The sequence below is a fragment of the Mauremys mutica genome, chromosome 2 (genome assembly GCF_020497125.1).
Source record: "Mauremys mutica isolate MM-2020 ecotype Southern chromosome 2, ASM2049712v1, whole genome shotgun sequence".
NCBI lineage: Eukaryota > Metazoa > Chordata > Testudines > Geoemydidae > Mauremys > Mauremys mutica.
In genome coordinates, this window is record NC_059073.1 from 131,216,423 (window position 1) to 131,229,103 (window position 12,681).

Consider the following 12,681-nt stretch of genomic DNA (forward strand, 5'->3'; position numbering starts at 1 on the left):
TCACCAGGGTGGGTGGGAGGAAGAGCTGCAAAGAGAAAGGTGCCCAGGGCAGCAAAAGATTCAGGTCTGCTGCCCCAGCACAGGGCTGTCCCCTTGAAGGTGGGCCCCAGCAGTGGCATCCTCTGGGGATGTGCCGAGGCCTGGAGGATCGATATCCTGGTGGGACACAGGGTAGAAATACCCATCCGGCCAGCACCAGCCCTGTGTGGGGAATGACACAGCAGGCGTCTGGCTGGATTGAACAGCACCAGCTCGAGGGAGGGAGCTGGGCATCAGCTTCCCGGTTGGTGCCTTTTGTTAATCATGTTTTCCTGCCTGGGCAGGGGAAGGGTGTATTTGCATGTGTGCACACATGACTGTGCATGCAGGGACAGATGTATGGCGGGGTGGGGTGGGTGTGTGCAGGACAGGTGTGTGGCTGGGGGGCGTGTGCAGAACAGGTGTGGCGAGGGGGGCGTGTGCAGGACAGGTGTGGCGGGGGGGCACATGCAGGGACAGGTGTGGTTGGGGCTGGCAGGCTGGGGCGGGAGGACACGGCTTGTACAAGTAGGGACGAGTAATACTAGAAAATGGAGCCCCAGCCCGGGGCAAGCGTCCCCGCAGTCATGGAGCTGACACACTACAGGAGCCAGCTGTGGCGCCTGCAGAGCCGTGCGCTGCAGCCCAAGGGATGAGGCCTGTTGGCTGCTCGCACTGCCCCACAGAAGCTGTCCAGCAGCGCTGGTGGCTGCGTGGGCCCTTGGGTCAGACAGGGAGTGGCACGGCCTCTGCCCTGGAACCCCGCTGGGCCCAGGCGCCAACCACAAGCCAGCAGACATGGGGAGCTGCACCCCCGACACATGCATGCCCCCCATACACACAAGGCCCCCCCATACACACCTGCACAACACACAATAGCTCCCCACACACACACGCTCTATCACATGCAGCCCCCACCATGTACTCACCACCCATGAACAAATACTGGTGCACACAGGTATGGAACCACCCCCGGCTGAGGCTGGGGGACTGCACACACAGGCAGCCCCATGCGCTGTGCACACAGACAGACATGCACAATCGCCTACACCCAGCTGCGCACACGGCCGTGCACCCTCTGGTCCAGGCAGGCCGATGCTCACTGACCCCGTGGCCCCTGCACACACCTGCATGGCCCGGCCCTGCCCTGCCCAGCCTGGGCTCTGGGCCTCGTCCCTCGCTGTGGGCAGCCAGGCGCAGCCCCAGGAGCTCTGAGCCCAGCAGCAAGCAGCTGATTATTTTTTTACAGCTAATCTTTCAAATTGCAATTTGTCTGGGACGAGCCAATCCAGGGCCTGCCCTGTCACCCAGCCAATGGGAGCTTAGCCCCAGCAGCTCAGCCAATTGGGGCCCAGTATTCTAATGGCCCACACCTTTATCAGAGAAATGTTGCTTCTCCTGAAGTTAAACTTCTGTGGCAGGGACCTGGGTGCAGGTGCTCTGGAGGCGCCTGGGGTCAGCCTGGTCAGCCGGCCCCGGCATCGCATGGGCTTGGGCCTCAGCCCTGGACAGCACCTGGCAAGGTGCTCCCGGACCAGCCTGCCCCCAAGGAGCCCGCCTGCTTCACGTGGCTGCCGTGGTGCCTGCTGCCTGGGCAGTGCCAGCAGCTGACGCCCAAGCCGGGCTGTAGGGAAGCAGCAGGATTGTGGCCAGCTGGCTTGGCCCCCCCCCACTGAGCCGGGCTGCCTGGGATGGCTTTGCTAGCACGTGGCATGCAGCTGGGGCGCTAGGGGCCGGCTTGGTGCATTCGCTGGCTTCTGCCAGGGCGAAGCAGCGCCATGGACTCCAACCTGCAGGGGACATTCCTGCTCAACAGCCCCTCGCTGGCCCCCTTCCCGGAGGCGAAGGCCCCCATGTGCCAGTACGCGGTGCAGAACTCCTTCTACAAGCTCAGCCCGCCAGGACTCAGCGCCCAGCTGGCAGCCGGCACGCCGCACGGCATCACTGATATCCTGAGCCGGCCAAACAGCAGCCTGCTCTCCGCCTACCCCCACACAGGCGGCTTCAACGGCCTGGGCTCCCAGCCCGTCTACTACGGACCCCAGGTGGGGCCCTTCGCCAAGGCAGGGAGCGACTACCCGTCTCGGGGCAGGGACTGCTGGGCAGACCCCGGCCAGGACTGGCGAGGAGGCCGACCGTGCGGCAGCGGTAAGTACCTGGCGCGGCACCACAGTGGGGGGGGGGAAGGTAGGGGGCTGGCAGGAGTCACACGCTGATGGGGCCCCATGGGCTCAGCAGCATGAGGCCAGATGCAGAGGTTTGGCTCAGCAGGCCCCACCAGCCCATGCCCCTACCAACTGCCCCAGCCCAGCTCTCCTGCTCCCCACAGCCCGGACTCTGCTCCCTGCATGGGCAGCAAAGCCACCGCTGCTCCCACCCCGGGGCAGGTGCCAGGCGCTTGGGGCAGGGCCATCCCCCACGGGACCTTGCTGCTGGGACAGTCAGAGACAGCTCACCAGGGCCTAGCCCTGCCCCCTCCACTCTGCCCAGCCATGACCCACTCCGAGGCAGGGCTGGGAGGGCCGCGGAGCTGTGCTCAGAGGCTGGTGATTGCCCGTGCTGAGCACCATGGCAGGTGCCCGGGAGGATGGCAGGTGACAGCACAACGGCTTGCCTGGGCCATTGCTGCTGGGACCCGAGTCACTGTTACGCACCAGCTGGGGGGATTTGGGGAAAGGTTAGAGCCGGACTAGGGCAGGGCAGAAATCAGTGTCCTTCCTCCCGCAGGGACAGAGCTGACCTCAGCTGAGAGGGGCTGAGCCTCAGAACCCTGAGCTGGGGGCAGAGCCTCCCTCCCCCTGCCCCTGCCCCCGCTGGGTGCCTGCATGGGCAGGAACGCTGCTCTCTTTGCCACCAGCGCAGGCTCCAGGACGTGCTGCATTCAGCCCACAGGCAGGGAGAGGAGCCAGCTCAGGGACCACCTGGCTCAGGGGAGAGGGTGGGACAGCAGGACAGGGGCAGAGCCTGTACCCCCCCACCACAAGGGATGAGTTGGATGAGCGCTGGGGGGAGGGGATTGATTGATCCCCACCCTTGTGGGGGCCCTTAGGGGCTCAGCACCCAACATGGACCTGGCATGTGGGTGCCCCGGAAAGCCTGGCCCTGCAGCCACAAGCCCCTGTCCCAGAACCCCACGGCGGCCAGCATGGGGGGAGCCCAGGCCCTGAAGGACGGGCTGCCCCGGGGCACTTCCCCACTGCTCGCGCTAGCACAAACCCTTGAGCCACGAGTGGCTGCTTTAAGCCGGCCAGAGCAGCAGGCCCTGACTTGGGAGCAGCCGGGATGGGCGCCTACAGTCGAATGGCCCGCTGGCCGCATGCCCCTGGCCAGCTGGGCAAGGCAGCATGCGCGCCCCACTCGCTGCCAGGCACCAGGGTGCCCTGTGGCACGAGGGCTGCTGGGCCTCTCAAGGGCATTCGGTGTCACTCATGGGGGCGGGGCGGGGCTGGGCCCCTGTTTAACTGATGGAGGCATCCCATGTGGCAGTGATGACAGCATCTGAAACAGGCCCAGCAGGTGCCAGACCTCGCTCAGGGGACAGAATGGTGCGCCCAATACAGGGCGTTACTGTCACCCTGGGGGCTTGGGGGACAGGGAGCAGCCCGCTGGGGGGGGTGTTACTGTCACCCCGGAGGTGTGTGCGTCCTGCTCTGGGAGGGTACCACCAGCTCCCTGGGGAAGGCTGCAGGGCACATTCCCCTCTGGAAGGTTACTGTTACCCGGGGGGCATGAGGCATGTCCTGCTTGGGGGGGTACCGTCACCCCAGGGAAAGGGGGGGCCGTGGGCCACAACCCACTCCGGGGGGGCTAGCGTTAGCCTCGGGGGAGGGGCTGGAGGCACAGCTCCCCTGGGCTCCATTAGGGCTCCTCGCGTTCTGCCCAGCCACACCCTCTGGGGCAGTAGGTGCCTGGCTGGCCAGCTCACGCGGCACCAGCCCCCTGCACTGACCGGTCCCCTCCCTCCGCCAGCCCCGGCTCACCTGGCCGACAGCATCCACAAGAAGAAGCACACGCGCCCCACCTTCACCGGCCACCAGATCTTTGCGCTGGAGAAAACCTTCGAGCAGACCAAGTACCTGGCAGGGCCCGAGCGGGCGCGTCTGGCCTATTCCCTTGGCATGACCGAGTCGCAGGTGAAGGTGAGTGAGGGCCCGAGGCCAGCGCTGGGACTCAGGGGCCGGGCTGCCCAGGGCTGTCTTGTTAAAGAGGCCAGTGGAGACTGACTCGAGCCCCCTCAGGGCCAGGCTGGATCCTTAGGCAAACTGGCCTGTGTGGGGTGCTGGTTCGCTGGGCACTGAGGGGCCTGGCCAGGGCAGCGGGGGCTGGTCAGCCCCCAGCAGCAGGGAGCTGGGATGGGGGCCCATCAGCTCAGTGCAGCCCTAATGCGCTCCCCATCCTGGGCCAGGTGTGGTTCCAGAACCGACGGACCAAGTGGCGGAAGAAGAGCGCGCTAGAGCCCTCGTCCTCCTCACAGCGGGCGGCGGGCGAGCGGGCCGCCTCTGAGACTGAGGACGACGAGTACAACAAGCCCCTGGACCCCGACTCGGACGACGAGAAGATCCGTCTGCTGCTGAGGAAGCACCGGGCTGCCTTCTCGGTGCTCAGCCTGGGAACTCACAGCGGCTGAGCCCCCGGCCCCCTGCAGGGCCCGGCACTGGCCCCAGGCCCGAGGTGCCTGTGCACCAGCCTGCACGCCGGCTGCTCGGAGCCAGAGACACGCAGAGCAGCGCCCGAGCTGGCAGGGGCTGCTCTGAGCGGGAGGGGTCGAGCCTTGAGGTACAGGGTCCTGGAGCCTGCCTCCTCCCCGGCTGAGTCGTGAGGGGACAGGAGCAGCCCTGACCCCACAGGAGCTGCCGGCGCAGCCTTGCGCCATAGAGCCAGGCTGCGAATGGGAAAGGGGGGCTTTGCCTCTGTCACTGCCCCACGCTGGGAGGGGGCTGCCCCCAACCTGGGCAGGAGGGAGCCAGGCTCCAGCATGTCCCGGGCTGTTGGTGTTACAGACCTTGCCGGGCCATGAGCAGTGATGAAATAAAGGTCCCAGCCCCCCCTGCATCTGGGCAGTTATTTGACTGTGGCGTGTCCGTGGGTGCAGCTGGCTGGGGCAGTAGTGGAGTGTTGATGGCTAGGCTGCCTGGTGCTGGTGGGGGCGGGGATGGTTAGGCTGTAACCCATTTTACCCTGCACTGAGCAAAGGGTCCCTGCGGGGGCTGCACCGAGAGATGGCTGGCCTGGGCCTCGGCTCAGAACACAACTCGGGGGAGGCGCTGGGGACACTCACTGGGGAGCAGCCAAAAAGACGCTGGCACTGCCATGGTGACGCTGGCACGCAGTCCTGACAGCACTGCCGCGGGGAAGGGCGCAGTCCTGGAGCCGCCAGCACTAGATTCTTGCGGGTACATTATTTATTAATTAATTAATTTGAAGTTTGACCTGGGGCGTTGCCCCATCTTTCCTCATTAGCCCAGCCCTGCTCTCTGCCCCCATGGACTCAGCAGGCCCTGTGTGCCGTCACCCTACTCCCACCTGAGTCAGTGCCGGTCACTGGCCCAGACGCACCCAACCTGCGCGGCTCCCTGGCTCAGACACACCTGCCCCGCGTGGCTCCATGTGGGGTGGGTACTGCGGCAGGCGGGGTTTGAAGCCGAGGCCGGGCCAGCGGCGGTTGCTGTGGCACTGTTCATGCACAGGCACTAACGCTGTGGATACTGCTGCCCTGAGCCACAGAGACCCAGCCCAGCAGTAAGGGGCGATGGCCATGGGGTGCTGGGGAGCCGCCCAGACAGGCCAGGAGCAGCATGACCAGTCCCAGATGGGAGATTAGGCCAACAGCTGCAGAGACACTGTTGTACACCAGCCTCTCCGAGCCGGGGTGCTGTGGGGAGCAGGGTCAGCGCCCTGGAGCGGGAGGGGAGCTCTGGGTTTCTTTGCAGCAGGTAGCTCTCGGGTGCTCAGCGTACCCTGAGCTACTGCGTGAGGCACCAGTTCAAAAGTCGCTCGTTAGGCCTCTTGTTGGAACATATTAGCAGCAAATAAATACCATTTATCTTGGGGCGGTGAGTGAAAGCCCATTCACCTGTCGCAGCCACACGATTGATGCTGTGTCAATAGCAAAGGAGTGTTTACTGCCACTCCAGCCTGCGCACGGCCTCCGTCCGCCCTGTGCACAGGTCACAAGCGGGCGTGCGCAGAGCAGCGTGTGTGGGCATGTGCGCGGTCGCCCATGCCAGGCTCTGGGCCGGCTTGCCCAGCCCCTCTTGGGCACAGCGCTGCCTGCAGGGTGCGTACGGGCTGCCCCCAGGGGGCTGGCCTGGCCTGCCCTGCCCTGCCCTGCACTCAGAGCTGGAGCCAGGCTTGCTCTGGAGTGCACCGGGGCGGTGGGGGTGGGGGTGGGCTACACACCATGTGTTCAGTTGAAATACTGACACAGCCCCTGCACCAGGGGATGTGTGCACACTTGTGCAAGCATGTAACATTCCCATGTAAAGACGGGGTCTCCTGCTCCTGCTGCACCAACCACGGGCTGGCCAGAATCTGACCCTGCAGCCACGGGCCTGGGTGCGGTAGCCGCGGGGGGTGGAGGAGGGTGAGTACTTTGCAGTGGGTGGGAGGGGGAGTCTGTTGTTCTACAAGCCAGCCCCACTGCAGCTCTTTTCCCGTGGGGTTGGGCTTTCCTCTCAGTTCCAGACATCGCAAACCGGTGCAGGGGGTTACAATGCCACTCAGATTTGGCCTGGCCGCCCCTCCGTCATGCACAATAGCGCTGGTGGGGAGCTGGCCACAGCCCCAGGAGAGGAGCTCCCGCTGCAGGGTGAGGGCGGGGCAGGCTACCGTTCCACCGCCCGGGAGGGATTAAGGTGGCGATGCCAGGGCAGAAGGTGCTGTGGCAGGTGCTAGGAGGGCGAGGCAGTGGTGGAGGAGGAGGCTGGCCTGACCTTAGGTGCCTCCCCACAAACAATTTGGCCCCTGGGTGAATTGCAAAAAAGACAGACTGCAGTTGGTGGATCACCTTGGTACACGGTTTGAGCTCCATGGTGTTGGCCATGCCAAGACAGGGGGACAGAGGGCCCTGGCCAGGCGCATGCGATGGGCCTGGGCGCCCCCAATTGTGAGCCATGTGTGCGTCACCATGCGCTAGCAAATAACCAGCCCCGATAAGCTCGCCCACTTTCCAACGGTGCGAGCCAATGACGGCGGCCAGCTGAGAGCAAACACGCTGCAGCGTCCCAGGGAGGAAATCGATCAGAGATAAGGTGTTGTGGGCCCATCATATAGCGATTAGTACCGGGGGGGCACCTTTTAGCCTGGCAGCACAGCCCAGCTGCCATGAACCACTCAGGGCTGGACCCCAACGCACCCCCAGCAGCCCCCGCCAGTCCTCACGGCCCTGCACCCACCGCCAATGCAATACAGTCCCAGGGTCGCAGCACAGCCTGTCTGCTGGTGCCACGGTACGGCTCCATGCCCAGTCCCCTCGCCACGGTACTCCCCCCCCCAGTGCCACTGCCAAGCCCCCCCCATGCCACGGCCCCCTGCCCAGACCCCCTAATGCCATGGTCCCCTGCCCAGCCACTCCAATGCCACGGTCCCCTGCCCAGTCACTCCAATGCCACTGCAAGACCCCCCCCCCCAGTGCCACTGCCCAGCCCCTCCCATATCACCCCCCCACCCAGCCCCCAAACCCAACGTCACAGCATGGACACCCCTGCACAGCCCGGCCACCCCAATGCCACGGCCCCCTGCCCAGACCCCCCAACGCCACTGCAAGGCTCCTCCCATACCACCCTCCCCACCCCGCCCAGCCCCCAAACCCAACACCACAGTATGGACCCCACACACACACACAGCCCAGCCCCCTCACGGCCCCCAGCTCCACTGCACAGCCCAGCCCCTGAACACCCAACCTGACTCTACAGTAATCCCCAACACAGCCCCAGGCCCTACAATGACCCCCCACCCCATCCCACTCCCAGCACAGCCTGGCTCCTGGCAGCACCTCCCAGGTGAATGACGGGCTACAGCAAAATCTCTGCCCTGGAGCTCCGGGGGAGCAGGGCGGGATCCCATCAGGGTTGGGGGCGGCCCCAGGGAACTCCATTGGTGACAGGTTGAGGCCTGTGGCATGGAGACTAACGGCCCCATGAGCCTGGCCTGGCCGCACATGTGCCAAGCCCCGGTCCCGAGGGCGCTGCCGCTGGCTGCCCAACCCTGGTGCCAGCGCCGCTCCCAGGCCAGGGAGGACTACGGCCCCGCCAGGCTCCGCTGCTGGCTCCAGGCACATGGGCGCCGGTGGCCAGCCCTATGCTCAGCCTAACAGGCTGCACGGCCCCATCTGGAGCATGCATGAGCCTGGCCAGGTGAGTTGTGACCATCCGTTGGGCCAGAGCAACGTAACTGTCCTGAGCCCCCTCCCCGGGAGCCGATGCCCCTTCCCACAGCATCGGGCTCCCGCCGGCTCTGGCCCTGGCATCCCTCTCCTTCGCCCTCGGTCTCCACTCGGGTCCTGTGGCGCCTGCATTCACATACCTCCCTGCTGCCAGCCTCTACCCTGGTGCCACTCCTCCTTGAACGGTCCCGGCTCCCTCAGCCTCTCATGTGAGGGGCTGAGCCCAAAGCCAGGCGCCCGGCAGAGAGGGACTCTCCCTGCCCTGCAGGCACAGGCCTCGCAGGCCCCTCGGCTGGCCCCACTCTGAGCACAGACCCCACCCTCTCAGTGGGGTCCCCTGGGTGTCTGGGCCAACACCCCCCGCCCCTCTCCCACGGAACGAAGAGGTGCCAGGGGCAGCAAACCTGCCCGCCTTGTGCCATCCCCCACTCCTCCTGGGGTGCAGGTGAGGCTGAAGGAACGCCAGCGACAGAAGCAGCCCCAAAGAAAGCCGGGGGGGGGGCCTCACACCAGCACGCCAAGAGCATCGTGCCCAGGTCCTGTCCAGAAACGCAGGTAAGCTGGTGGTTGGAGAAGCCAGGCCCTAGGAAAATGGGGCTCTCCCTGCAAACTCCTCTGGTCAGTGGGTTCTTGGGGGTCTTGGCAGCCCTGAGCCCCAGAGGCAGCCGCTTGGCCGGGAGCCTGGGCTCTGCTCTGCGAGGACGCTGGCGGGATATTTTTTTGACATTTTCTAAGCTGCCCGGTGTGGCTGACAATTTTTAATGTACTAACTGCCTGGTCCAGTGAGCTGATTAATTGGTGCTGGGGAGATCAATACAAAACAGAAAATTAAAACAATTTTAAAGTGATTAAGTAGTTTAACACCTGTCTGCTGCCACGTCAGCACCGGGAGACAAATAAAGCAGGTGGCAAAGGGCCTCCTCCAGCCAGGGAGAGTGACAAATAGCAGCTGTAGCCAGCCTGCCCCGGCTCGGCTCCTCTGCCTCAGCCCTTCCAGAGAGGCCTGCTCTGCCCCACGGACCACTGTGCTGCAAAGCAGGGCTAGCTCACTCCCTTCGCCGCCCCCTTCCAAGCCCCCCCATCACCCTCTGGCCTAGCCATGCTCATGTCTCCAAGTCCGGCAACACAATGGGGCCAGATCTAGACATGCAGCCATTGACTGGACACTACATAATGGTGCTGCGCTACCTGCCCTGGGTTACACCTGGGCAACAGGGTGGCAGCTCCTCCCCCGGCCATGGGGCTCAGACAATGTCCAGGGCTAGGCAGGCCCCGCAATGGGGGGACACACCACTACCCTGAAAAAATTAGTCACCCCTTCCAGTCCCTCGGTCCCCGCCTCCTGCGCCATCCACTGGTCACCTGCAGGGATGGGTGTGGGGTGTGTAGCCTAGCCCAGACTGGCATGGACAGTCTATTGCCACTCTCAGCAGTGGGGGCCTGGCTAGGCACCGACAGGGCACTGCTATGTAGACGCTCACAGCACTGGAGGCCCAGCGAAGCAGTGCAGGGCACTGCTGGAGAGAAGCTCACAGCATCTGAGCTGGACACTGTGCTGGGGGAGCTCACAGCAGGCTGTCAGTCCCTGAGTTTGCTGGTTCCTCCTTTACCTCCTGATCCAAGGCCGCAGGAGTGGTCTGTGCTCAGGCCTGCAGGGCCATGGGACGCGGACGCTGCCCAAGTTAGGCGTTCACAGAAACGCAGGCTGGCAGCTGCTCCAAGCAGAGAAGCCTGACGCAAACAAAGTTTCCCTGGCCCCCAGCTCCCTGGCCGGCTGGGCTGGTTGTGTTAAAAGGCGATTGTTTGCGGGTGGTGAGCGCGGGCAGGCAGGCCAGCCTGGCAGGCAGATGGATGGTGTCTCCACTTCAATTCCACATCCCTTTTCTCCCAGACAAACCCCGTCGGATTTTCATAAATCAAAGCGCCACACTGTTTAATAAAAATTTATTGACTTACAAGTGATTATTTATCAAAAGGCCATTAATAGCGGCTCCCGGAATGATGTGTTACAGGGTGGTGCAGGGAGACTAATAGGAAATCAATGCCGGCAGCAGGGCAGAATGCAGATGAGGGGCCAAGTGCCCCACGTCCCCATCTCCCCACTGCTGCACCAGCCAGAGCCAGCAGCAGCTGCCTTGTGGGCTGCCCAGAGCGCCCCCTGTTTATTTATCGTTTACAAATGAAATGATCGATACTTTTAATCTAGAGCTAAATTTATTAACTTTCCCATCGGAGAGAGACATATTGACTGGAGCCACGGGAAGGGGGAGCGCGCCAAGATGGATGGTAACCTGGCCAGCACACACCTTGCCTGCCAGAGCCTGCCCAGGCAGCAAGCAGGAGCAGCCATCCTGGCAGGCGGGGAAGACGGTGCATGGCTCTGTAGCATGGAGACACTTGTAGCACCTAAGAGCTGAGGCCAGGAGCAAGGATCCCCCCTCCCCCCCGACATCACCACCACGGCCTGTCTGCTCTCCTTACCCTACGGGGAGCAGGCCCGGGGCCCTGTAATGGTGAGGAGAATGATTGGAGCCCTGTGATTAGGCACTCCTGGGGACAAGGCCATTGTCCATAAAGAGCCCCCCCCCCCCCCCAATTGCCCCGAGAGCAGGCACTTCTAAGCCCCAGCTGGGGCCTGGCATCAGAGCCACGGCGCCCAGGTAACGGCACTAGCTAAGGGGGCGCTGGAAAGCTTTGGCTGGCCGCGCGTTCCGAGCCCAGCCCCACTGCGTGGAGGGAAGGATCCAGCCACGGCTCTCCGCAGCCCCACGGGCCAGGCCCACACATGAGCAATGCCTGAGAGCTGCAGGAGGCCTGGAGCAGGCATTGCCCCCACCCAGCCCATGCTCTGCAGTCCTGGGGATCTGCTGTGGAGAGACCTGGGAGCGGCCCAGCAAGGGGGGGCAGGTCTCGGGGGTGGGCACCAGGGCTGGCGCTGCAGGGGACTGGGCCAGGCTGGGGGTTGCTGCTGTGGGCAGGGCAGGCTGTGTGCCCACCCCCGCAGGGGCTGCTCCCCTCCCTGCAGCAGCTAGTCCCCTCTCCTCCCCAAGCCCCTGGGCCCTCTGGCGTGTGGGGGAAGGGCGCCCCCTGCAGGGCCCGGACAGCGTACACGGCTGGCTTTAGCCTGAGTCCCCGCATCGGCCCTGCGCCCAGCCGGAGCATGTCGAGTCCCGCGGCCCCGCTCCCCCGGTCGGAGTGCGGGGGATCGGCGCCACGGGACTTGCCACGCTCGGGCCGGGGGATCGGGGTCGCGGGGTTGCTGCGCTCCGGCGGGAGTTGCGGGACCGCAGGCCTTTCCGCGCTCGGGCCGGGGGAGCCCAGACTGGCAGGACAGCCTATTGCCATGCTCAGCACTGGGGGCCTGACTGGGCACAGACAGGGCACTGCTATGCAGAAGCTCACCACACTGGAGGCCCAGTGAGGCAGTGTAGGGCACTGCTGGAGAGAAGCTCACAGCACTAGCATCTGCACTGGACACTGTGCTGGGGGACCGCACAGCAGGCTGTTAGTGCTTTCTCTCCCTGAGTTTGCCGGTTCCTTCTTTACCTTCCAAGCCTATGCCGCTCTGCTCGGGGTTGCAGGACTTGCCGCGCTCTGGCTGGGGGATCGGGGTCGCGGGGTTGTCGTGCTGCGGCCGGGGGATCGGGGTCGCAGGACTTGCTGCGCTCAGGCCAGGGGATCGGGGCCACGGGGTTGCTGGACTTCGGCCGGGGTCGCAGGACTTGCCGCGCTCTGGCTGGGGGATCGGGGTCGCGGGGTTGTCGCGCTCCGGCTGGGGGATTGGGGTCGCGGGGTTGTCACGCTCGGGCCAGGGGAGCCCAGACTGGCATGGACAGCCTATTGCCACTCTCAGCACTGGGGGCCTGGCTGTGCACAGACAAGGCACTGCTATGCTGGTTCCTCCTTTACCTCCCGAGCCAACGCTGGGGGAGCAGAGCCCCGGGAGAACCCCAGCTGGCGTGCTGCAATCCAAAGTGGCTCCGAAGACTGGGGCACCGCCCAGTGAGTACAAGCCCCTTGCAAAAGCCGGCCCGGAGAGCGTGACATGACCAGGTGTGCACATGGAAGGCCCGATCCCTGCAGCAGTTCACAGCTGAGGCAGGGGAGCCTGGGAAACAGAGAGAGGGCAAGGGCAAGGGCCACCCCCCCCACCACGGGCACTCATGTAAGATGACCAGATATTCCAATATTAGGGGCTTTGTCTTATATAGGCAGTTCCTCTCCCACCCCACCCCCCAAAACAGTGTCCCCATTGTTCACACATTGTCCAGTCACCCTGG

The 12,681-nt window shown here is 64.5% G+C and overlaps 1 protein-coding gene across 1 annotated transcript; it reads left to right on the plus strand.

Moving 5' to 3' along the window:
- The first annotated feature begins 1,442 nt into the window (after positions 1-1,442).
- Positions 1,443-5,855, plus strand: NKX6-3 (NK6 homeobox 3). The gene is made up of 3 exons (XM_045006851.1): positions 1,443-2,166; positions 3,988-4,157; positions 4,424-5,855. Exons 1-3 carry the CDS (start codon positions 1,797-1,799, stop codon positions 4,643-4,645), a joined length of 762 nt encoding a protein of 253 aa, XP_044862786.1. The 5' UTR covers positions 1,443-1,796; the 3' UTR covers positions 4,646-5,855.
- Positions 5,856-12,681: the final 6,826 nt, after the last annotated feature.